The 27,927-nt window shown below is 38.2% G+C and overlaps 1 protein-coding gene across 1 annotated transcript in view; it reads left to right on the top strand.

Moving 5' to 3' along the window:
* Positions 1–23,119, top strand: part of LOC124284433 (serine/threonine-protein kinase MRCK alpha-like) — a 63,595-nt gene extending 40,476 nt beyond the window's left edge. Inside the window, 20 exon segments of the mRNA XM_046720514.1 lie at positions 339–413; positions 602–666; positions 1,383–1,519; positions 2,493–2,574; positions 2,998–3,144; positions 3,590–3,662; positions 4,182–4,244; positions 4,805–4,891; positions 5,800–6,123; positions 8,331–8,438; positions 8,694–8,704; positions 8,706–8,775; positions 9,758–9,853; positions 10,846–10,935; positions 11,617–11,725; positions 12,273–12,374; positions 14,119–14,224; positions 14,658–14,799; positions 15,814–15,914; positions 19,425–23,119. Of these exon segments, the coding sequence (XP_046576470.1) occupies positions 339–413; positions 602–666; positions 1,383–1,519; positions 2,493–2,574; positions 2,998–3,144; positions 3,590–3,662; positions 4,182–4,244; positions 4,805–4,891; positions 5,800–6,123; positions 8,331–8,438; positions 8,694–8,704; positions 8,706–8,775; positions 9,758–9,853; positions 10,846–10,935; positions 11,617–11,725; positions 12,273–12,374; positions 14,119–14,224; positions 14,658–14,799; positions 15,814–15,914; positions 19,425–19,580 (2,144 nt within the window). The 3' untranslated portion in view covers positions 19,581–23,119.
* Positions 23,120–27,927: the final 4,808 nt, after the last annotated feature.

Below are 27,927 nucleotides of genomic sequence, written 5' to 3'. Positions count from 1 at the left end.
AGTTTGGCATCTGTAAGCGCTTTGGCATCTTCTGAAGGAATATTTGGGTCCATCTTTGAGTATGCATTTGTTCAAATTAAAATTTCCAAGCCAAAATAAAATGCCAGTTCAATGTTTATCAATTTAGAAAGGTTGCAGCTCAAGAACCTGTGCATCCTACATGTTGATTATGCAGTCAAATGGAGCTCAGCATTCATCTTATGTGTCTTTTTACAGGGCTGTCCTCAGATCTTAACACAGAGCTATATGTAATTTAAATTAAACGATCTGATATTAATGTGGTTGGTGAATCAAAATCATTGTATTTGTTTCTGTATGCCCGTGTTTTTGTGTTCCAGTGTGTGGCTATTCATGCCATGTCCACTGTATGAAGAAAGCGCCAGATGTGTGTCCTGTTCCCTCGGACCTCATGAGTAAGTTTTGAGGCAAAGAATTCCTAAATCTTCTGTGATATCTTTGTTTTTCAGAAAAATGTAATTCTGCAAATAATATGCTGCAGTATGCACATAAAGTGATTTCAAATATTTTTCTTCCTTCAACTGTAAAATGGTTGAAAGTTCGGTATTGGTTGAGAGAATCAATTTCAACATTACCCTTGCAGCGAAACGCCCAGCAGGAGTGAACGTTGAACGAGGTCTAGGCACAGCTTTTGAAGGTTTCGTAAGAGTAAGTTCAGTCTTTTCATTTTATTCTCATTACATGATAGACACCTCCGTGGTGTAGTGGTTAGAGCGTCCGCCCGGAGAGTGGAAGGTCGCGGGTTCGATCCCCAATAGCGTCATACCAAAAGATGTTAAAATATGGAACTTGTTGGTCCCTGCCTGGCGCTCGGCATTAATGGGTACAACAAGGACTGGTCGTCTCAGAGTCAGTATAATGTGTCTGAGTGGGGTATTCATGCTTCACTGCAGCATGGTATCTCAGTGGGCTAGCACTATAAAACCAGCTTCAAGTCTGGGCTAGTACAAGCAGCCGGACATACACACACACACGCATGCACGTCGTCATATGAGTGAAATATTCTCAAGCATGACGTTAAACCCAATTTCACCTCACCTCATTACATGATACATGCAGCAAAGTCAGTGAGTTAAAATGTAACGTCATATCGGCATTGTTTCAGCCATATGGCGACAAGACATGCAACAAAGTGAAAGCATGCTCAGGTGACATGTGGTGCTCATGTTTCCACATTGTTAGCGTTACTATGAGCTCACCCAAATATACAAAGTCAAACAAAGCTTGTAATTTTACATTTAGGATTAGACGAAGATGTGAAATATAGGTGTGCAAAGCATTTGCAAATGGGTTATTTCTGGTTGAACCTATTTGGTGCTATGTTTGAATGCATCATCTGTAACAAATGTGATTGTTTGTTTCAGGTACCCCGTCTTGGTGGGATTAAGAAAGGGTGGCAACGCCAGTACATGGTGGTCTGTGATTTCAAGTTGTTCTTCTATGACATGCTGTCTGACAAGAACATCCCAAATGAGGTGGTTCAGGAAGTGCTAGACATGAGGTAGGCAAAACTCATCACACCCTGCAGGCATTCTCCAGCAACCTACGTTGGTCCTGAGATTGTGTGGGGAGACCATGTGAATTGTCATCGTACCCCTGTGTTGTTGATCATTGGTCATTTTATCAATCACTGGATGAACTGGGCCAGACATGATTATTTTCCTGCTACCATTACGTACATGGAATATTGTTGACATTCAGCAACAAATACAGCATAACTGATCATTCATTATTCTTCACTTATATTCTTGACTGACTCAAGACAATTATTTACATTTCACCATAATGTATCTGGAATATTGCTGGCTCTGGTATAAAATGACATTTAATTACTTACTTGCACGTGTCAGTGATGCTGCCCTTTGCTGTTCAAGATTTGTTAGGGAAAAGTGATGATGTTGTTGTTCCCCTGAAATCATTGTTGAATCCCTTTATTATCCCCTGCCACACTGGGGATGGAGGTTTGAGATTCATCCTTCCGTCCATCCGTCAGTTCGAGATGATGGGGACAGATTTTCTCAAAAACCATTACAGATAGGTAAACCAAATTTGGTATTTGTTTTCAGGACATGAATGCCTTGATGGAGTTTCAAAAACGGAAACCGTGTTACAATTTGTTACTGGGTTATGGCCCTTGTCATGTGTTTCTTGGATTAGTGCATGACACTGCATGTTATCCCCAATGGGAACAGATTTTCTTAGTAACCGTTATAGATAAGGAAACCAAATGTGGTATGTGTTTTCAGGACATGAATGTCGTGGTGGAGTTAAAAAGCAGGAACCAAATAGGAACAGAACTCTGTGGCGGGGGATATTGATGACCATGACATTGGTTTAATTTGCCTGATACTGATGATAATGATTTTCTTTGTTCCCCACTATTTTCTTGCTGCTTACCATAACAGAAACAAGTTTTTGCTGCTTATAGTCACAGTGTTGTTTCTTTAATGCTGATGTTACATACTTCTTTTCAGAGATGAGAGGTTCTCCGCATCTTCTGTGAGTCCCAGTGATGTCATTCATGCCAACAAAAAGGATATACCACAAATATTTAGGGTAAGGTTTTAACATAATGTTTCATTTACTTTCCCAACTTCAATTTAGGGATCATGAATTTTATCTACCTAGAAAAGTTGTGGAGCTTGGATAAAACATGGAATATTTAAAAGAAAACTGAAATGAGTGTAAATATTAAAATATAAGGATAATGAACCAAGACTGAAGGATAGCAGATATGTAGCAGTGTTGAATCGATAATTGTCTGCAAACTATGAATTACATCACACTAAGTGTGCTCTATTTTGAAAATCAGACTGGAAAATTTGTGGATATGGAAAAACGTCTCCTTTTGTTAATTACTATGGAATACCCACAAAACTTCTTGAAAGGAGAGGGGTCATAACCCTTTGACTGGAATGTATCAGCGAATGGCATCTTGTACTACCACAATTTTTCACATGAAGCTTTGGTTTTTTTCAGGTAACAACAACAGAGTTGAACTCTCCGTTTTCAGAGCACATAGTGTTACTATTGGCAGAGGATGAACGTGAAAAGGAGAGGTGGCTCACTGTCATTACACAACTACATGGCATTCTCAAAAACAACGATAAACTGCCAAGAACAGCGGTGAGAAACTGCCTTCATAAGATCCTACTCTCAACTTAAACAGGATTCATGATGTTGAACTACTGCATTGAATAAGAACATCCTTTATAATTAGCTGTTTGTATTCCAAACCAACAATATATATAGCTAGTTTGTAAAAGTAATGTTAAAACTAAAAATGTTTGACATGCAAAATTGATTCATGCATCACACATGGGACAAAATTGCTGACAGGTGGTCACTGTCGATAACTTCCCTCCCTTGACCATGCCAGGATCAGCTTATCGTTTGTTTGAATTCCAGATTTCCCCAGTTGTGATCATTGATGTGTTTGCACTATACTTCTGCTTATTGGTGTTCACCAAAATAGTAAATGTCAGCAACTATCATCAGTTGCTACTGGTCTTGATTTAACAGAGCAGTGTGAAGTATGCACAACACTGATGTTTTTATGCATTTCTTTCAGGTTTATCAAGCACAAGAAGTATGTGATAATTCCTTGTCCCTTGTAAAAAACACTATGTCTTCAACCATCTTGGGTGAGTTGATCGAAAGTCTTTTTTTGAACTGTAATGGGGTGGATGGTGCTGGTATACTAGGTGTACAAGGCTCACAAAATCCTCGCTGCAGTATTATCACTAACATTGTCATCAGGATAGAGATACATGGGTTTCCACATTGTATTTAAGATGGGTGTTGAAATTGACATCTGAGATGAGTGCTGTCATGAACATTTAGTTAGGGGCCTGCTTTTACATTGAGATTTGTGCCCCACACTGACCTTCAGATTAAGGCCAACTATAAGCACAGCTTATGTTTAAGAGAGCAAAATCTGCTCCACTGGAAGCCCACATAAAATCTTCCAACAGTCTCTTCCTCTCTGCACAGTCTTTGTGTAATTTCTATGTTGATTAAATGTATGTAAGTTACTGCCTTAACATCTGCTTGTAACCAAACATGTTTCCATTTTCTCATCTCTGGTTTCCATTTTCTGATCATTTTCGGCTTGTAACCAAACATGTTTCCATTTTCTGATCTCCATACTTATCTTCCACCAGATTCCTCCCGGATAGTCCTTGGAACAGAAGAGGGATTGTATATTTTAGATCTGAAGAGAGACCGTAAGTACAAATGAAGCTGATTTTAGAAATGGTAGTGTATACTGCTTTCAGATATTGCAACTATAATTTCAATAGCAATAAAAACACAAACAAGTGTTGGTGCCTGCGTAAATGTTTACTAGAGTATCTGTTTGCACCTTTTGAGAGGGCTGATCGTGTATATTATGGTAATTTCATATTTTAGTTTATGCAAAGACAACAGCACTTAGTCATGCATTCTTTATTATCAATTCCAGTTCAGTCACCCTGGTATCGTGTTTAATCAACACGATCCCCAATCCACTAGCGTACAAACTCATGCTTCTTTCGGTCTGGATCATGTTATAACAACTCTTCCCACAATTCCACTTCTGCACAAATTTATGTTGTAAAAATGCCATATGACTATCAGAATGAAGAAAGTGGCAGCATTGCTTTGGTTTTAATGTACAGCTAGGTTAAAATTTAATTGTCAGTGTTGGAGGTAAGGCTGCTCCTGCATCTTTGTTATCTTTCATAACAATAGACAGAATCTGCTGGATGGAGTGTATGTTTCCCTAATTCCATATTTTGTACGTCAGATTTGACACGAGTGGGTGATCGGGGTGACAAGAAAATTTTCCAATTGGAGATTGTACCTCAAGAACATTCTGTCATCTATATTGGTGGTAAGTATGCATCCAAGTTTTACTACCTTTATTCAAATACCAGATTATGATCCTTGATTTGTCTGAGATGCTCTCATATAATTTCAAAGCAGTGGTAAACACAAGCTTTCACATTGTTGGTGCAATTCAGTCATCTCACCTAAACCAGGGGCATAGCTACCATTATATAAAAAGAAGCCCGGGCTTACACATGATTGTTGCCAAAAGGTTGGGCAAGTCCTCAATACTATCTAAATAAATAGCTTTGCAACCTATCGGGCTTACACAAACTAATTGGCTTGCTACATGCTTGTAAACTGTCTTGCATTAAGAATCAATTTAAGATGCCATTCTTCCGTTTTAGATTTGCTTACTAATCAATCAAAACTGTACCATGGGAAGTGTTCAGATCAGGTTCATTAATGGTATCAGGTGGTCAGGCTTGCTGACTTGGTTAACACATGCCATCATATCCCAATTGCATAGGTTGATGATTATGATGTTAATCACTGGATTAGGACCACTTTACTTACACCGGTACCATTGTTTTAGCTACTTCTGGTTGTTGTATATAGGAGTCCAACCCTAACCCTAGCCCTAACCTTGACCCTGCTGGCCCTGACCCTGACCCATATCCCATCCCTAACCCTAATCCTAATCCTAACCCTAAGCTCCCTTCCAATCATGCGCAGAAAATATGTTTAGTGGTACCGGTATAAGTAAACCTACCCCTGGATTGTTTGGTCAAGGCTCGATTATTTACAGACTGCCACCATATAGCTGGAAACAAACAAACATCATTTTGAAAGGGGACCCTCTAGCAAAGGTTTAGAAAACCAATATTAACCTTGTGAAGTGTATTTGCTTAGTGTGTTGTTTTGCCTAATATGAGATGATTTGTATTAATTTCATGTACTTTGATGTTTCAGGCCGACAGAAGAATATAAAGATCCTCCATGTGTCAGCTCTGGAGGGCAAAGACTGTGATTCTGTTAAAATTGTCGAAACAAAGGGCTGCCAAACATTTTGTACAGGACTTATTCGGCAGGGTGCAGTGACCTGCTTGTGTGTAGCTATTAAGCGAACTATTCAGGTGTATGAAGTGAACAAAACACGGGTGAGATACAGGAAGCTAAAAGACATTCAAGTGCCAGGCCATGTGGAGTTTGTAGATATGATGAGTGAGAGACTGTGTGTGGGCTACCCATCAACATTTGCAATATACACTGTTCAAGGAGATGGAGCACCCATGAGTAAGTAGCTGTGCTGTTGCAATTCTTCCATTGATTACTTACTAGTTGAATGTAACATTCCTCTACAAGTTCTAGTGTCAATTAACATTCATGTCTTCATTCGTTTAGATAGATAGGTTGAAAGACAGACAGAGAGATGAATTATTATCCAAGATGGGGGTTATGGTACTTTTGTACTGTTGTCGTACAAGGTCAACTGTAACATCTGTGTTATAGCACATGGGTTGTAGTGTGATGCTAGTCATACAGAGGTTGCAGTGAGATGTGCATCACAACATGTGTGTAGTATTATGTAATTTGCTGCATATCATATAGGGTTGCAGATGTGAATTACAGTACACGGTAGGTAGTGTGATGCATATCATACCAGGGGTTGCAGTTGGATGTAAATTACAACACATGAATTGAAGTATGATGTATATCATACAGAGGTTGCAGTTGGATGTATATAAACACACATATAGGTCGTAGTATGATGTATATCATACTGGCTTTGAAGTTGGATGTAAATTACAACATGGGTTGAAGTATGATGTATATCATACTGGCGTTGAAGTTGGATGTAAATTACAACACATAGGTTGAAGTATGATGTATATCATACAGAGGTTGCAGTTGGATGTATATAACAACACACATATAGGTCGTAGTATGATGTATATCATACTGGCGTTGGTTGTAAATTACAACACATAGGTTGGATGTGTATATCATACAACAACACACATATAGGTCAGAGTAGTATGATGTATATCATACTGGCTTTGAAGTTGGATGTAAATTACAACATACTGGTTGAAGTAAATTACAACACATGATGATGATGTATATCATACTGGCGTTGAAGTTGGATGTAAATTGGATGTAAATTGCAACACATAGGTTGAAGTATGATGTATATCATACTGGTTGCAGTTGGATGTAAGTTGGATGTATATCATACTGGCGTTTACAGTTGGATGTATATAACACATGGGTTGAAGTATGATGTATATCATACTGGCGTTGGATGAAGTTGGATGTAAATTACAACATAGGTTGAAGTATGATGTATATCATACAGTGGTTGCAGTTGGATGTAAATTACAACACATGGGTTGAAGTATGATGTATATGATACTGGTGTTGAAGTTGGATGTAAATTTGCAGTTGGATGTTGGAGTTGGAGTATCATACTGGCGTTACAGTTGGATTGATGTATATCATACTACAGGTTGAAGTATGATGTATATCATACAGTTACAGTTGGATGTATATAATTACAACACATGAGGTTGAAGTATGATGTATATCATACAGTGGGATGTAAATTGCAACACATTTGGATGTAAATTGCAACATACATGGTTGGTGTGAAGTATGATGTATATCATACTGGCGTTGGATGTAAATTGCAACACATGGGTTGAAGTTGGATGTAAATTACAACACATGAGTTGAAGTATGATGTATATCATACAGTGGTTGCAGTTGGATGTAAATTGCAACACATGGGTTGAAGTATGATGTATATCATACTGGCATTGCAGTTGGATGTATATAACAACACATGGGTTGAAGTATGATGTATATGATACAGGGGTTGCAATCTGTTGAATATGTCAATAACAAAGGTCCCTTAGCTATGTATAGCAATACAGGACTATATGTTTTCATTTAAGTGTTGCTGGAAAGTATGAGGTGAGGTGAGGTGAAATTGGGTTTAACGTCGTGCTTGAGAATATTTCGCTCATATGATGACGTGCATGCGTGTGTAGGTGTATGTGCGGCTGCTTATACTAGGCCAGAGTGAAGCTGGTTTTATAGTGCTACTGCTAGCCCACTAAGATACCATGCCGCAGTGAAGCATGAATACCCCACTCAGACACATTATACTGAGTCCGAGACGACCAGTCCTTGTTGTACCCATTAATGCCGAGCGCCAGACAGGGACCGAGTACCATATTTTAACGTCTTTTGGTATGACGCGGTCGGGGATCGAACCCGCGACCTTCTGCTCTCCGTGAGGACGCTCTAACCGCTGGAAAGTATGTCAATACAGTGGTTGTACTTACTTGTTTAAGAATAAAGGGGTTGTAGTAAAGTATGTTTTCAATGGAAGGATAACTTTCTCAAATGGAGAAACGAGTGGAAGGACGTATTGTTTTGGGGGTATATTTTATGTGTGCTACATGAACTACATAGACTTTTTTTTCCCCCATCTACAGCACTAGTTAACACTGAAGACCACAGTTTGGAGTTTCTGGTGCGCAACCCAGTCAAGTCATTAATGGCCATTGAGCTCCCCTCAAAGGAATACCTTCTTGTCTTCAACAGTAAGTAGAAGTAGCTGACATTCCTGTCTGACGGTTATCTCGCATCAGCTTCATTTTGATGAACAAACACTTAAGGATGATTGCCTAAGATCCATATATATTTTAAGCCAAAATGGACAGTACTACAGTTGTAATATTGATTTAATATCACTTTGTAACTGACAAATCAGTATTCATTTGATATTTCTGAATTAGAAGAACGAGAATATGTTGAAACTTAAGCATGCATGACCCATGTGTTGTGTTTGTCTACAGTTCTGGGAGTGTAACGTGGACAGCACAGGTGCTAGGAGTCGAGCCCAGGAGCTGTTGTGGCCTGCCCAGCCTGATGCCGTCAGTAAGTAGAACACTGTCCACAGGATACTTCAGATAAATGGTTGGTGTACCTTATTCCTGATTGCAATACATTTGGTTTTATGGATATGGTGGATATATTTTTTTTCCCCCTCTGCAGCTCGGAACGGGGTACTAAGTATTCAGCAGCGGACGTACTTGTTAACACGACATCTCATGAACTGTTGTACCCAATGTCCTCAAATTTGGTGGCAGCCCTCATTGGGGGATTATGCAGACACCAGTCGTTTTGGGTGACCTTGACCTTATTTTCAAGGTCACTATGACACTTTGACCAGTACTCTTGTTAACACAATATCTCATGCTCTGTTGTACCCAATGTCTTCAAATTTTGTGACAGCCTACATTGGGAGATTACATGGATGCCAGTCGATTTGGGTGATGTTGACCTTATTTTCAAGGTCACCACGACGCTGACCACTTTTCAAACTTGTGTAAACGCGATATCTCGTGAAACATTGCAACCAATGTCTTCAGTTATGTCGACAGCTGGGTTATTTCGTAGACACCAGTCATTAAAAGGTTGTATTATCTTTGAGTGAGTGAGTTAGTTTAGTTTTACACCGCCTTTAGCAATATTCCAGCAATATCATGGCGGGGGACACCAGAAATGGGCTTCACACGTTGTACCCATGTTTTCGGTGTGACGAGCGAACGCTTTAACCTCAAGGCTCCCCAACTGCCCCGTATTGTCTTTGAAGATTTAGACATAGTTTACAGCCACCTGTTTTGAAGATAATACATGGTTAAGATATTGATAAACCCGAAATTTTAGCCTCCGAGCTGAAGAATATATTGCCATTTCTTACAAATTTGATGTCAGGAATTAGCATAACGGGTATCAAGGTAGGGTAGGGTAGGGTAATAGGGGGTGGGGTACCCAGGTACAGAATTTGGCTCTGTCCCAACCCTAATACACTCACTCTCACTCACTCTCTCACTCACATCCATTACCTCTGTTCCAGGTTACTCGGAGCCATACCTTGCCTGCTACACGGAGAATTCAGTCTTTATCTATGATGTTATCACCTCAGAATGGGTACAAACTATCAATGTCAAAAAAGGTAAGCAAGAAGTGGTTTCTTGATCATTAACTTAGTTGTTATTTTCCCAGTCTCAGTCGTCATTGTAGTTTGATAAAGAACATTATCCAGCCTCATGTAAGAATGTCGAGTTTTGATTGGTTCATGTGACTCTGATAAAATACCATGTACACCCGTCACGTTCTGCGAGCAGGGAGTACAAAAGTCATATTATCCCGTCACGCCTCGGTGACCACGCGAAGCGGGAAAAGCGTGCATTGCCAAGCCTTTAGTAACGTGCGCTGCATTGAGGTCAGTCGATCAGCTGTTGTCAACATGGCATCTCATATAAATAAAAACAAGTCGATTCGATGCGTATTGTTTTCTTTTGATTTAGTAAAAATATTTGGCTAGATAAATGCGTTATCACATCGTGTCGAGGGAAATTCGGGGTTTTATCAGTCCCGAGTAAGGCGAGGGGAATGCAACCTTACGAGGGACTGATAAAACCCTGTATTTCCCTCGACACGATGTGATAACTTATGTGATCTGAATGCTTCAATATTTGATAACTGTGACAGAAACTATGCCATCACAGCCTCAATTATATTATGCTCTGAATTATGTATTGAGTGACATTTGATAACTGTTTCATCTCTATATCCACTGTAAAATTACATGTTATGGAAGCCTGAAAGTGTTGAATGAGCTGATGTGGCCTACAACATAAGTTACATTTGGGATTACACTTTCTTAGTAAAGTACAGATTCTAGTACTTTTGTTGGGTTGAGTCCCATCCCGGATTTGAACCCACAGCCTCAGAGTCAGGCATCTAATCACAGGCACACAAAGTCAGCTGTTAAAGCCAACTCATGCCCACTAAAGGGTTATGTTCCTTTGTTTTGCCGGGATGAGTTAATTGTTTGTTTGCTTATTGTGGAAGGCTTAAGGCTGAGGTACTGTTGCTCAAATCCAAAGAGACTGCTATATAAACACTAAGTCATGCTGATGTGCCGTTACTGTGACTTTCAGTGCAAGCCCCTGTGCAAGGATGGATCACTCTGCATTTTCAGTGGTGTAGATTCTCAACACATATTTTACCTCAAAGACATCTATGCAGGTAGGTTCATCACTGACTGTGATCATAAGTCTCACTGACACATTTTTGGGCATGATCTGTTTCATAATGTTCATGTTTGTCCCACAGGATACAGACCACTAACAGTGATTCCACTATGATTCCATTTCACTGAGTGCAACAGTTCTAAGTGTGATATTGGGACAGAATAGGTACCTTAGCTGGTTGTAAGAGGCAGCCAGATAATTGGGTGGTCAGGCATAACACCTTGGTGGAACCACAACGAATATCATATTGTCATAACCACCCATTTGGTGTATAGTATAACTCCATGGCAATCACAGTATACAGGTTCTTGTTCTACACCCATGGTATACTCAGTCATCTCAGTCAGCAATAGTCAAATAAACCAGTTTCAGTTACAATCTGTTTGGTCTGAAAATCTCATGTAGTAATTTCGGAGCAGTGGGGTTGCCGAGTGGTTAAAGCGTCCACTCATCATTCTGAAGACCCGGGTTCAATTCCCCACATGGGTACAATGTGTGAAGCCCATTTCGGGTGTTCCCTGCTGTGATATTGCTGGAATATTGCTAAAAGCAGCATAAAACCATACTCACTCACTCATGTAGTAATTTCCTTGTCCTAACATTGATATAGCTGTTAGACTTTTAGACTAGTCTAACTACCTACAGTGAAGTTTTAAACTGTTTACTGTTTAAATAGAGGAAGACCGCCTTTTGGTGGCGGAGTTAGCCAAGATGAAGAGTGGTGGCAGGAACAAGCGTCGCTTCTCCTTCAAGAGCCGTGAGGAAGACCACCGAAGCAGTAAAGGGTAGGCAGACATTTGTGCATGTTTCTCAGTACCTTCTACATCCTGTCAACAATGAATGTCACTTTACTGAGTCCTAGTCTAGATGTAGTCGTGTAGACCAACTCATTGTCAATCTCTGGCATGGAAAATTCATCCTTCTTGCTTCAGAATCATTCTTTGGCTGTTTATCCATGCGAATGTGAACTAATTTATTAAATGTTGCCAACATCATTCAGTACCTTGTGTTGATTCATTTATAATCTGGTGTTTAAGTCTTGTATAGATAATGCACCCCAAATTAATGTACATATTAATTGCATTTTGAAAAGTGACTGTGAACTAACTTTGGTGGTTAATGTCTGGTGAAACAGGGATTCACATACATAGTTTAGATTTTTGTCAGCACAAACAATCTTCATCTTCATGTCCTAACTTCCACATTTTGTTCTAATTTCCATCCCAAAATAATCATCTCATCAAAGGGTTTGTTTTCATCTAATTAAATGAATTTCATCACAAATTCCAACGATTAATGGCTTCCCTATTTGCGTGATCGTTGCTTGCTCAGGTCAGAAAGACGCAATCGTGATATCTCTGGGCCAATAACGTTCAGCCATGTGGCCCACATGGGGCCGGACCAAGTATTGGTCCCTCCTCCACCTCCATCACAGTAAGATCTACTATGTACTGTCTGTCCGCCATTAGTGATGCTACATTTGCATGCTTGTGTAGTGCTGCACCTGCCTTGCCCTCTTTGTCTCCTGCTGTTGTCCGACACTGGTGTCAGTACACTGCACTCTGTACCTTAACTTATTGTCAGATTTCTGTGTTCACTGACAAGTTCCATTGCTATATAATGGATATTTTTTTAAAGTTAATGCAAAATATTAAATACAGTAATAGCAAGGAGGAAAATAATGAGAATTGATAAATGTTTTTGTTACATAATAAATCATTTTATTTTTTCGAATGAAAGATTAACTGATTCAATACAGAAGTATTTAAGAAACCTTTTAAAAATGAGCAACACCTGGTCTATGGAAGTTATAGGGATGCAAATGCTGATATGTCTTTAGGAGAATGAGGATTATGTATTGCTACATTAGAGGAGTGGTAGAACCAGGATCGATATAAACAAACATAAGGTTAGGAATGAGACAACTGCAGGTAAGTTGTTCAACGTTACACCATTACCATTGGTAAACCTATTAGCCCTCAGTCAGCTTTATACACTGGGTAACTGCTTTATAAAAAGGCTATTCTAATTATGATTCTTGTAGAATAGACTACTTATGAAGTGGTGTCTCAAAGAAGTAGTTGCAAATATTATGCTATTTCTGATACTGTGGGGTTTGGTGGTTTTCTAGATGTTCTTGCAAGTTCGATCAGTGACATCTGGAGAATGTTTTCAAGTGGGATGATGGGTGTTTTAGTTGTACACTTCTGACTTCAACATATTGTGTTGAAGTGTAATCACTTTCAGGGTGTACGGCAGTTGGAGTTGCATGGGTCGATTGATGTAAACATATGTGTACCTGTGCACGAGGCATGGATGTATTTATATAATATATATGTGTGATATTTAAAATTCATCCTATTGCATGGTACTATAACAGTAAAAGAAGAAATGAATATCATTATCTATTGTTTTCAAGTACGTGGGTGTTTGGGTGAGACGTTTAGTGCATGCTGCAAGGGTAATTATGCATGAATATACGTGTTTACGAGTCAACTGTGATTACAATCTACAACACGTGTGGTTATCATGGAGTGTTTTATTGATTGGTTATGTTTGGTTTCTTTAGCTTCCTGATGGTCCTGATGCTATTTTGGTTATGATGAAGATGCAGTCTTATTATCTGCGAGCCTCTTAATCATGTAACACATAAGGCTTACCCCTGATATTTTGCAAATTTGGCTTTGCTTACCGTGTTTCACACAGTTTGATCCATGCGTGCTGTGTAGCACTCATTGTTTGACGAAGTGATATTTATTCCTTTTGATTATATTCCTGGATTTTGTATTTAATTTCTTTCTTTTATGTTTAGAACCATTTCTAGATTTTCTTTTGTAGAAATTCAAACATGTAGAAGTGTCTAGAGTTTAAAGCGTAGTTGATATTTTCTTAAGTATTTTTACTCTTGAGAACAGTAAGCTTACCAGTTGCTTCATTTTGATTCTTTCATATTTTTTGGTTTGGGCATACCAGTCAGAATAACGAGAATTAATGTAAAATTGTTTTAACATACTAACATATTAAAAGTGTGAGAATGAGTTGATATTGAGAAATGTACAGATATAACATTAACTATACATCCTCCAGTGAACATGAATAATGTGGAAGTGTGCAGTCAAGCATTGTGGCAACTGTTGAGTGGATGGAAAGTGTCATTGTATTGTTCATGTCCTTACAGAGGTGGAGACCGCCGATCTCGAGTTATCTCATCCCCCATCAACTTCAGCCACATCGCTCACATGGGCCCCGACCAGGGCATGCAGGTCCTCATTGACCTCCCCAAGGTAGGACAGAGGCTGCTTATGCCTTTCTTATACACCAGCATCTTGTGCCATGAAAATGTCTTGGCATTGTGAACAGGCCTCTTCTGTCTATTGTACCCACTCCCCATTCCTATCACCTGTGCTACCACTCCCTTTTCCTTGTATATATGCCTCTCAGTCATACTCTCTGCATCATGTTTTATAATGGTGTTATAACCCACACCGAAATATCGCAAATTATTGTCAAAAACATGTTCATTTATGTATCTTGTCTTTGCTCTGTACTGTTATGTTGAATTATTTTGTCACTTATTTTAGCCAAGAAACTGTATTTTCTCAATATAGTTTACCCCAGTAATATTTGAGTGTGTCAAGTTATCAGATGAAATGTTGGACCTGTACCGTAGGTGATAATCTGAGTGTTAGTGTTTCATTAGCTAGTTGTGTGTTTCAGTCTGGAGGGAGTCAGAGCAACGTTGGCAGCAGTAGTGGAGAGTCAGAGATGCAGAGGGTGAAGAGCATGTTCCAGCCACAACTCAAGTCTATACATGAAGCCCAGATGAGAGGTGCCAGGCCGGTCAGCTCACACTTCAATGGTGAGTAGTTGATCGCCTGTCTGGGAGGGCTAGGATGTATGTCATGATTTCCATCTCAAAAATGTTACAAAAAGGGAAACCAAATTTGGTATGTGTTTTCAGGACACAAAAGCCTGTGATGGAGTTTTGAAAACCATTACAATTCATTTCAGAGTTGTGGACCTTGTGATGCATTTCTTGACTTAGTGCACAGTATCCCCAATGGGAACAGATTTCCTCAGTAATCATTATAGACAGGGAAACCAAATGTGGTATGTGTTTTCAGGACATGAATGTTGTGGTGGAGTTACAAAAGAGGAAGCAAATAGGAACAGAACACTGTGGCGGGGATATTGATGACCATGTCTTCTTGTTTTACTCTATTCTCTCTGGTTAAGATAACCAGTTGACTGGTTCGCATTTTGCTCTCGCAACTAGAGTTTGAAACTGACTGTGCAGGGGTTCAAAAATCCCATCGCCCGACGCCCGGGACAAGTCAGTTTTCATTATAATAATGGTATCTTACTTGTCCGTGGGCTACTAGATAATTTCCACTTATGATTTCAAACTGCAAATAGACTAGGATTTAATTTCATATCAAAATGTAGCTACTAAATTTTGCAATGATAATAAAGTAGAGTTATCTTTCTTTGCTATTTATCACTTTTCAAGAAATAGTCCAGTAAACATTAACATTAAATACCATGTTGATTTATTCTTTCATAATTATATCATCATGATTATGTCATAAAATCAGGGCAAGTGGAAAATTAGTCAGGACAAGTTACTTTCTTTAAGTGGCTTTTTAAACAAATTTTGAACCCCTGCTGTGTGCATGGTGAAAATATACACCCAAGTCATACAAATTGCCGAGCTACTCGGTATTGCCATTTCTCTACTTGGTATGAAGATCTTTTGAAGTAACCTCTCTGACTAACAGCATCAGAGCAATCCGTACCTTAATCAATCAGGTTGACATATTCTTGATGCCCTCTGATGAACATCTGAAACTTTAGTCCTGTTCTCTCCTCACAGGAAGTGCTGGTAGCCGGAGTGAGGGTGGTCGACCAGGAGGGGTCAGGACAATGCCCGGGGCCCCCCAGGACCCAAACAGTCTGGAGAAAGATGTATTTGAGGTATGTTCATGTAATATACAAATAGACATGTCTTCTTACATCTTTGTAGTATGTGTTTAGATTATGAACCACAATATGTATCATTTAATTTAGCGATCTTTTTGAAACGAAAAAAAACTAAAGAGTTTCATTATTAAACTACCTTCAGACTTGAGTGTAGAGAGCCCTCAACTGGAACAACTTGATTTCTTGTTCTGTGGATTTGGATGGTAGGTTAGATGCAAATAACAATGCTTAAATAATGCTCAAGGTGAAATTGAATTCAAAATCTTTTAAAAAATCATATTGATTAAAGTAAAATGGAACTTGTTGCTTACTAGTTTAAATGACCATCTTTCTACATTTTTTGTATACATATTTTTGTTTCATTTATGCATAATTCTGTGGAGTCTCATTTAAATATGGTAAAATTGAAATCATCAAAATCTAAACTGCAAATATGATTTTGTAAAATTAAATGGTGAATCTGACATTGTTTGGTATGTTATCTGTAAAAACAATATTAGTTTGACCTGTAGGTGCTCCATATATAAACATCAGTGTCATCTGTGTCTTGGACCTGATTGTGGTGCATAGTCTATCTAGCAATAGCACTGTAATGACCTGTGTGTTGGAAACACTTGTGGCGTTGTCACTGTGTTAGGAGTGTATTGCTAGCTTCAGGTGTTTTCAGCACTGTGGCACTTGTGTTTTCCTCAATTTTGTTTTTGTTCCATGTCTAAAGCCTTCAAGTCATTTCATATCATGGTCATTGAAATCAATTTTGTGAAAGTAATACCCTTTTCATAATTCTTTATGGTCTTAGCTGGATAAATAATGCTCTGAAACTATTACCAGATTAATTTATTTAGGATTGATGAGCCAGGCTTCAATATGTTGTTGATATGTTGAAATATATGTTTTGTGGACATTTGAGCATATTCATATGTTCTGTGGGACTAAGAGTGTTAACAGGTCATTATAGTGCTAAACCTTCCTCTGTATGTATTTGAGAGGGAAGTCGAGCCAGTGGGATTTCACAACTACCACCATTCTGTGTTACACAGACTCAGTGTGGTCTCTTCACTACATTCATCTTGGATCAACTTTTGGTTTTGTTTGATTTCACTCAGAGATGCTTCAGATACAATCCATATCAGCTGGAAGTCTTAGGATTCATGACTTAAATTGCCTGGTGATCTGCTACTGATTAGTTGTTTAGTATTTTTGTCATATACACTCACTCTCTATATCACAGAAGTCATAGTTAACATCAGGGAATTATTTGTTTTGCTTACCTTGAATGAAGACATTGAAAAATCATTTTTGTGTGGGAAATTTTACATTTTATGGATCCTAGTGCATATGATCCTCTTTTCTGTGCTAAATTTATAGCTGGAGTTGTTGATAAATGTTAAAATCCATCTTTGAAATCTCGAAGGTGTCCATTCCATTCATGTTCATTGAATAGGGGCTCAAATGGTTGGTGAACTGACAGAAAATCTCATTCATGACATTGTGGAGATCATCAGAGAGATAATCAGAAGTGTTTCACCATCAAACGATTCAGGTTACCTTGAGGCAGAATAGATTACAAATCCCAGTAAGGATAATTTCAAATGTTGGATACAAGCCATTTGGATAAATGGTTCTAAGGTCTGAAAAGTATTATGTCTTATATTCAAGTACGCTTATGAAAGTTCACTTGTATAGATGCTGACAGTATCTGATCCACATAGGGAAGCATACTAACTGTAGCATTCCTTGACAGATGGTTAGCAAATCTCAAGGATCAGTGAATACTAGCGGAAGTTGCTGGTCACTACCCACATACAACAACTCCAAGAGTTAGCAGGGTAGCGTTCTTATCTTACTCTACCGCATGTTTGTACATCCGTCCAGCTGTCTGTCCGTTAGCACCTTCAAATACACTGTACGTTCTGAAAGGAAAAATATTTTGAGATTATCAAAGTAGGCTGACACCAGGGCCAGTGTTTGAGCTATAGCAGGGTTGGAAATAACTTTAAAATTGCTAGTGTACTCCGGTACAGTGGCACATGTAAAATCACTTGCCCTGATAAGTTTTCCACTATACCGGACGTTTTCTTGTTGATTTTTTAAATAAACAACATTATTAACATTGGAAAGTCAACTGGACACCGGTACAGCGTGATATACAAATTTGCTTGCCCGACAGAAAAAAACACTGGACTCGGACGTTGGGCAATGGGTTATTTCCACCCCTGTATAGTGATTGTAATTCTCATTCAGTAAAATATGCTTACAATAGCTCGTGTGCTAAGATTTCTTTTTCTTAGAAATCAGAGGCCGAGAGGCTGGTTTGCAATTAAAATCACATTTGCAGTCATTTGGCTTCTGCCAGTGTTCAATGAATTAACAGAAATAAGGCACAAAATTATTTATACTTGGATGTACAGTGTATTTCACACTTTGATTCTACACATTGGTTTCTCTTTCTCCGGGGTTTAGATGCTGCCGTATTATTGTCTGTCTCTATTTGAATTTGAACAGACTCACAAACATCCCTGTGAACCCAGATCTGTAATGAAATTCTTCATCTCACCCTACCTCTTGGTTGTTTTTTTAGCATGAGCAATTTGTTGCCCTGCAATCAGCGGGAATGGAACCTGCCAGTTTACACGTTTTCTTACTGATCAGTTTTTTTCATGTTTCTATTGATGTAACTGATTTGACATGTGTACTATCTTTTGATTTGCAGTTTATCCTTGTTTTCGTAACAGTAATGATGCGTGTTCCCATGCGACTGATTAGCTTCTTCGCTGTTGTGATTGTCAAATGAAAATTCTAGCTGTTGTTATTACTGTCTGTAAAAGTGCAATCTGCTGTATTACAGAAGAAATAGACAATACCTCATTCATTGCCTTTCATCATAACAATTTCACTTGTTAATTTAAATCCCTGTTTGATGATGTCATTTTATCCATGTCACTGCATGTGTTTTACGTTACTTTAATAGTGTGAGATTGGTTTAACATAGAGTGAAAAACAGGATAGTCTTTTGGTAACGTTTCATGATTGAAGTGATTGCAGCACAGTCTCCGCTTTGTCAAAGTTCCTTCAACCCATGCATAGGCTGTTTCTGCATTAGAAAGACAACTGCATGATCACCAAAACGTACTACGATAGATGTCACACATCATTCTGTCTTTCACTCACATGATATATTTGATGACTTTTGTTTCAATCCCAGGGTTTGCTACACTCTCACAGCACCCATCCTTTTTGTTTGGTTTACTTTGTCATTTACCATTCAGAAACAGAGTAAAAATCGCTCTTAATACATCATATGTACTCTCACTAAGATCTTCACTTTTCATTTATCAATTATCCATATAAGTTCTGAAATACAGGTCTGCTTAGAAAGATTTAGTATGAAAGTTTGAGAATTCAAGTACTGCTTTTGTTGTTATAAGTTTGAAATTTAGATACCAAAGAGCATTGTGATGGTTTTGCCATGGTGTTACAGATTTGTATGTGTTTGTGTTCCAGGATAGTCCAGACCAGCCTGGTTGGCGACACTCCATCGCATCTAACAACAGTAGCAATCCAAGTAGTGACACTGGCTCCAATAGACAGAGTTTTATAGACGAACGGGACCATGGGACAGACACGTCCGAATCCGAGCATGCTTCCACCAACTTATAGCCTGTCGATGTCGGCCCAGTCTGTCATATCTCACCCAACTGTGATGTTTCCTGGCAGTGCCTCACTTCCTGTCTATCTGTGACGATATTCCCACCGCACGGAGCATGATGTCCGGACAGCAGAGTGCCGGCGTTGACCTATCCACGGGGCATGTTTCATGAGCGACCATCAGACCATGTCTCAACATTTCCTGGCAGACCACGCCCACCACGAGGTGCGCACTGCTGAGCCACTGAACAAACAGATGTACATAGTAATGAAAACTAGTAATTTAACACATGCTAGATCTGTCTAGTGAACAAAGCCTCGGCCCAGATGTAATACTGTGGCAGGCTTAAGCGTATGCTGACAACTACTACCTTATACTAAGCTTATTAACAGCTGACCATCCCACAGCTACAACATAGGTCATGTATGCGAGGTGTATGTTTGTATGTGTGACCTGGTATGTGGTTCTGTAGTCAGCCTAGAGGCAGGCCTTGTATGCCATCTGTATATTGGGTTCCGCATAAGATTACCTTAACTATGCATGTTGCACCATAGTATAGGTGCATCACAGTAATGAACTGGGGAGGGGGAATTGGGGTCAGGAGTGGGTAGGAGTTAGTTCTTGAATCCCATGCACACACATAAGTCAGTTTATTGACTGCTAGTGCTACATCCCTGAAAACTAACATTCATGCTGACTAATTCTCTCTACGAGAAAGACGGAAAGAATCTTTTTGTTGTTTAGTTTTGGCCTTTGCATCCAAACTTGCAGTGGTTCTTTAGTGTTTGTTATGTCATCATGGCACAATTGTATTTGTTTGTGAGTTTTGTTTGTCGCAGTTGTTAACTGAATTACTTCCTTGTTTTGTGTTAAATGACGTCCCCATGTGCCAATGATTTCATCATGTTGCCCTACGAGTGATGACTAATGGCCGAAACGGAAACAGCTGTATGACTTAAATCACCCATGTTTGTGTTCATGTATACAAAGTTATTAAATACATAAGGGGCAGTGATTATACTTGAACCATATCAAATATAAAGAGCACATTACTCATCCTTTGCATGTGTGTGATAATCAAAATTTGTCATGTATGTCATATCACTATCATATTTTTAATTGATTCTGGAAAAGTATACTGTTTATATTTTTATTGCTACATCAAGACAGTACTGTCAACTGAACGAAGGGCATGGTACTTAATTTCGAATCTGAATCTTTGAACTGGCGAAATTGGATAAGGTTATTATTTTGTCAATGATAACCTTATTAATTTTATTTACTCATTTTTTCTGGAAGTTCAACACAACCATCATTATAAAAAAGAATTGGCATAACACTAATGGCAGTAAATCTTGGTCAAATCGGAATCCTGATTACTCCCTAATGTCTTTGATATCTACCTGTATAGCGAGCTGATAGTGGCTTCCATATGTCTAATGTCTTCCACTGAGCTCTGATAAATGCCAGGCATCCTGGAGCAGTGTGGTTGTGAGGGGTGGACAGTAAATCCTTGCCAGGAAATTCTCACCTCATGTTGGACGGTATTACATTCAGACTGGATCAATTATTGGCATAGGCTATGCTGGTGTTTTGGTGAAGTGTCTTATTATTTATCAGCCAGAAATAAAGGTGATTTTCTCAGACACAGGGTATTAGTGTGAAAGTGAGGATTTTTCCTTTGTATATACATACAGTGGCTCAATGGGCTTATTTCTACACACAGGGTGCAGTTTGCTGTACACATGGTATAAATAGCATATCTGATTTTCAGGCAGGAATGGTTCTGTTAAAAAATAGTACTATTTTTTAAATTTTAGTTACATTTTACTGGGAGGCCCAGTCGTTTAGGGAACCACAATTTGCTGCGCAGAATTGTTGCCCTGAAGGACTGACTGAATCCTATGATGGTGGTATTGAATCATAGATTCAACCTGAATATAATCACTGGTTTGTCAGCATTATACCCTGTTGGTTGGTTTGCCAGAAGTGTTAAAAGTCTAGGACCTGCATCACTTTAGGCTTTTCCTCCCAAAATCCAGCTGACATGCTTTGATATAACTGACATATGGTTCAAAGCAACATAAAAACAATCTCCCCAACACCCGTCAGACTCGATCAACAGTGTTATGATATTAAGCTAAAAATTCGCACCAACTTGTAGAGGTTGCTGATTCTTTGAAGAGAGTCCTCCTTGGACAGCACACACGTCTTCATTGTGTGAGCGATCTCATGGAAAGTGATTTACGAGGTTAGAGTTACCTTCTCTTGGCTGTAGGGCCTTGCAGGGGTGGTTGAACAGGACAAAAACAAGTTTTTTGTTTTGTAAATATTTTATTCAAAATATAGTTACAACTGTCTTAGGAATTTTTAATGAACAGAAAAATGCTTATATTCCCAAGGAGGACCTCTTCTGAAAAAGAATGGTCGTTTTGCATGAAACATACAGCTGAATGATAGGATTTTTTGGCATAATAAGAGTATGTGTTGTGTTTTTGTCATGTCTGCTCTGTTCTGAACTACTGTTTCTCCTAGCTGTGTGAACTTTAACTTCTACACTTCTCTGTCATAACTCTACATGCTGGTTCGTATCTGTCTTTCTCTACTAACAGCTAACAGATTTTGCAAATAAATATTCATGGTAAGCAGCTGTTTTGATGACCTTCCATGAACTGTTGTCACGAATATATCACTTACGTTGTTATCATGCATGAGGTATTAATGGCTGGGCATTAATCATTCCGTTTTGTGGGGATTGAACATTCAAGTTAAATATTTTTTGCTGATAAATCATTTGGATATTTTTTTGTGGCATGTATGTGGATTTGAACTTTTAGAAATTTCACCATTCATATGTAAGACATTGAAAGTAAGAACTAATGATATGACATATTTGCTGAAGTAATAACTCTGATCCCCATGTAGAAGACCTTGGATATTCTGCCTAGTGTTAATTGTCATGTCCCCAAGGGTGTCATCTGCGTCATTGTGTGTTGTAAAGTATTAAACAAAAATAGTTTGTGTGTTGTTTGACTAAAAGTTACAAATTTCATGTTGTTTGACAAAAGTAACTTCTTGAAATTCACATCTCAATGGGACCCTTGATATACTTTTATTTTAGGAAAGATATATTTAGACATTCCCATCTGTCTGGACAAAAATATTTGTTTTGATGACAAATTGTGTGTTTGGAAAGCGAAGTATTTATTCTTGCATGGATATGTATGATGATATTGTTAGTGGTTATAGAAGATATGGTAAAACCATTTTGGAATATGTTGTAAATGGTGCTTGATACCATTTTAAGGTGCTGATGCTTAAGTTTATCCAATCATGTTGACCATTAATCCATGCCTGAATTTTGTTTATTTCAACCACTAGAGCAGATCCTTCCTTAGCGCAGTGGCTTAACCCATATAGGCAGATTTTCGTCCACTTGTTTCGCAAGGTCATTAGGTGTAAAGGCAACATCAGGTGACATGATCTCTCTAGGCCCACCTGTGCGAGGGTGTTCTTGAGCTGATGGCCACACCCTGAAGGAGTTCCACAAGACTGAGATTCGCCAATTCTGTATCCCTATAATCCATCCAGCTGTTGATAAAGACAATTTGATGGTTTAGGAAGTCCTGTGATAGATATGATAATTGATGTTATTATTGACAGATAGTTTTGAGTGTTCCAGTCAAGACAATTTTTGGTGAATTTTATGTATATGAGGCACTGGATGGATCAAGTAAGGAAGCTGTTTCTTCAAAATTTAACTGTCTCATCATCTTCAGGGGTGGAAATAACCCATTGCCCAACGTAAATTTTGTATATCACGCTGTACTGGTGTCCAGTTGACTTTCAAATGTTAATAATGTTGTTTATTTAAAAAATCAACGAGAAAACGGCCGGTATAGTGGAAAACTTATCGGGGCAAGTGATTTTACATGTGCCACTGTACCGAGTACACTAGCAATTTTAAAGTTATTTCCACCCCTGATCTTCAGATTGGGCATGTTTCCAGCTTGAGTATAATGCATTTTTTTTATAATTTACTTTATTTATATATATTTTTTTTTTTATGGCAACACTCACCCATATTATTCTTGAATGAAGCCAGGGTTTTCTAACGTAGGAGTGCCTCTCCTCTGACACCCCTCTCGCACTCCCATATGCACCTTGATATTTCTCAGGTATCCCGTGTTCCAGAGCTCGGAATCAATCATCATAATATCCTGTAAATAGACCTACAGTTTCTTGCTTCCAGTTGCCTTATGCAGACGCTGTTGGACGTTGGTGTCGTGTATGGCAAAAAGGGACTACTGTGCTGTGTGCAATTATTGAGAGATTTCCTCATACTCGACTCCTTACACTGCATTCTCATGTAGTATTCTGTATGATGTTGGTTGGGTTTGGCACTGTAAGGAGTTCCACTATGTCACTATTAATTCACATAAAACAGGATTAGTATGTGGAACACTGACGTAGGTTTGAGACAGAATTTGGCCAAACATGCTGGCTTATCTCTTGGTGTTTTCCTGGATCCCAGCTATCTGATGTCTCCCATGGGCTCCAGGATCAGGCAGGGCCAGTGTTTCTATGAAAGTATTCAAGTATTTCAAGCTGTTTACTGTTTGTCTTTCCTTCTTCATCTTGACACTTTGTGACTGTCTATTCTACACTTGTTCTTCAGCATCTCTTTACCTGTGAACTCACTGGACTTTATTCACAGGCATTCAAAGCACTTGTAGCAGGATGCTGTTTTTAAAAATAAACCCATTGTATCTCTGCTTATCAAAACCTGTCAATAATATTAACAATCACCTTGTATCCTGATGATATTTTAAGTGGAATGAGTTGAATATTAAATGCCTTGTTGAATGGGCACGGATCATTTCTAAGTTTGTGAAATATAGAAATCTGAAGTAAAGTAAATGGATCAGTATCGGTTTTATTGTAATCCTTGAAGTTGTATTGAAGTCTCTTCATTACATTAACTTTAATATACGTGGTCTGGAATATTAGAAAGGCAATAGAGCCAGTAAAATGTCTGCATCTGGAGATTGTTTATCTTTGTATGCTGTGTTTTCACATTATGTTACTGAAAGCTAAAACAAAGTTCAACATAGGTGAAGGGTGATTTTTGTGTTTTGAAAAGTGAAATCCAGCCTAACTTCCTATTGAAGTTTTGTAAGGTCCATGGGATGTCAGATGTCCACCTCCTGCTGCAAGTGCTGGGTTGCCTCATTACTCTGCTTCACTGCTGTAGATCAGCCTGTACAAACTGCTGGTTAGACTCTTTACTCTCCGATATTCACTTCACAACTCAACAGCAATGAAATTGCAAAACTATTGGACCATTCAGAAGTGGTAACCAGATATATGTATTACTATATTTATGCTGCCCACAAGACTGGGATACTGTTACTGTAAAATGAAGGCCCTCAAAACCAGTTACTATCATTCCATACTCAAATGTTATCTGTTACAGAAACCAATGTTAGAACTTGCAAACATTTATTGACAATGAATACACAATGCCATTTAGAAAGTGGTTGAAAGCAAAGTAATATTTAGGATTACACCTATTGCTTATAAAGTGTAATGCCAAATGTTACTTTTATAAAAGAGTTTCAACATTAATTAATGATTACCTTAAATTAACAGAGCAAAGATAATGTTTGACTTTAGTTATGAAAAGTAAATGTTTTCATTCAGTAAATAATATGTTCATGTAAACATTAAAGTCCAGTTATTGAGGCAAGGATTTACTTGTGTGTCACATATGTGAAACAAGTCTACTTGGAGGCTAATTTCATTTTGAAGACAGACATGTAGAATACACAATTGAAGGGAAGTTGAGTAATAAATGAACCAAATTATATCAGTATATATGCCAGTATTAGACAAGTGGCATTTGTTAGAGTACTACCCTATCTGAACATGTATGTGTGACAAATAATAAGACCAGTGTATCTGTAGTGTACAAATCTTTACAATTATATCATTGTATGAGGGCACATGTTGCCTGACCAGCTCAAGGTACAAATGTAGACATTGGTTAACCCTTTCAACAGTGGTGTCCTGATGCTCAAGGAGATGACTCCATGAGAAGTCTATATAGCATTGAAAGGGTTCACCATGTCTATGTCCAAATGGTTGCGACACTTGAGAAACATAGTAACTGGTTTTGAGGATCGCTGACAATGCTTAAGTTCAACATCTCTTCAAATGTGCCTTTGTAATGAAAGAAAGGGCCAATTATATGTGAACTGTTGGTAAAATTGTAAGTGAATGACGTTTTGTGAATTTTGTGAGTACTTGATTACTCTTGTTTCCTGTACAGATATGCTGGAGAGTCAAATCAAACGTTATTAGGGAATTAAATATACCTAACTGTGCAATGATTGTAAGAACCATTTTTAATTTTCTTGTAACATAGAACCAGTAATTCTGTTCTTAAACCAGAAACTTAGTTATGTACAAATTGTATAATAGCCTAGTATTGCTGCTTATCAAGTTTGTAGAGTGCCCATATACAGAATTATGATGATGATAATGATGATGATGCCTTGTACAGCGTTTAATATTAGCCCTTGTTATGCTTTCCTAGGCAATGCTTTTGTGCAGACAAATGAACTTGTATATTTCCAGCTATGTTTTGTATCAATAATGTACAAGTAAATTGTATAAGTCTCTTACAGAAAAAAATAAATGTGTATATTTACATAAATGGTTGTCCTCCTTCTTATTCGGTTTCATTATCAAGAATTTGTATGCAGAACAAAAGTGTGGTGAAAGTGCAAACATCCCACTGTTGGACACATTGTGCTGTGGATTACCTGCATTTGCCAAGTAATGTGTATACGTTCTTCTTTGGCAGTATCTGTATCGACACCTGTTAAAGCATTTGATCACCACGTAGACGATCTGGCTTTCGTTCAACACACAGCTACAACTATCCTCAGTTTTCCATATCATTATACATGTATCACTATGACAAATGCCATGGACCCATTCACCATCATTGTTCCTTTTGGGAAGTGGTGTTACTATCTTTATCCATACCTTTACAGTGAATCTCTTTTGCTCATATATATTGAGACTCGTGGCAATGGATTCTGATTTGAGATAATTGGTGCAGAATGATTCTCATTATCTAATTCACTAGATTACCTTTGGGTATGATTTGTAAAGATACATGGTAAACTAAGCATTTCATGCCTCAGAAACTGACCGTAATTTAACATATTTGACAAAATACTGAATTCTGACCTTTCCCTTTGATTCATTTTTACCCAAACCTTTTCAAAATGGATCCATGCTTACGAAGGTATATAAGTTACATGATACATGCATAAATAGTAGTTGCTTAATTCTGCACTCAGCAATTTTCCAGCTATATGAGGGTGGTCTGTGAATAACTGAGGCAGTGACTGATATCATTAATTAGCATCAATCTACGTAAATGACTTATGATGACAAGCATGAACCAAGTCAGCAAATTGCTGAATGCAACTAAACAAAAGTCATTTGCATAAAAAGACTACATCAGCAGAAACAATATTTTTTTTATTAAACTTGGTTAGATGCATTATAATGATATTCAATACAAATAGAGGTACCAGATTAGATATACCCTGTCAATTCAATTTTGTTCTTTTTTAAGTTTGTTGCACTTTCTGATGAATATTTTGTTACACAATAAATATTTTCAAGTCATTTTTATACAAAATGGTGCACAACATGACCCTATTCATCAATGCACAACAACAATTAGAATGTAATAATTTTACAGAAATCTATACGTAACTACCAACTCTTGATCTTGCACCTTTAAAGCAAATAATCTTGAAACAACACATAAATAAAACAACAAAAATACTGACTCTTTAATAACACTGGAATGGAATCAAGTGTCACTTATAATGAAACAAAGTATAAACATGTTTGATAACAAAACTATATTCTCCTATGACTGAGTAAAACAGAAGATATGATTACTCCAACAATGATATGCATACTCTGTTATTCTATTTCCCTTTGTGTTGATTGTGACTGTATGGCTGACAAAGTGCCGATACAATGACTAGTATAAACTTGTTCACTGGAGATGACATGCATTAAATGTCTAATGGATAATCTTCATTTACCAACCACTCTCTTCCTGTTGCATGCAGTCAAACACACACAATATTCATTTGTCAGAGTGAGTGAGTTTGGTTTTATGCCGCTTTTAGCAATATTCCAGCAATATCACGGGGGACACAAGAAATGGGCTTCACACATTGTACCCATGTGGGGAATCGAGCTCGGGTCTTTGGCGGGACGAGCGAACGCTTTAACCACTAGGCTACCCCACCGCCACTCACT

Source organism: Haliotis rubra, unplaced genomic scaffold (assembly GCF_003918875.1).
Source record: "Haliotis rubra isolate DU_JTF1 unplaced genomic scaffold, ASM391887v1 Scf337, whole genome shotgun sequence".
Taxonomy (NCBI): domain Eukaryota; kingdom Metazoa; phylum Mollusca; class Gastropoda; order Lepetellida; family Haliotidae; genus Haliotis; species Haliotis rubra.
This window is presented reverse-complemented; position numbering and strand designations above follow the sequence as displayed.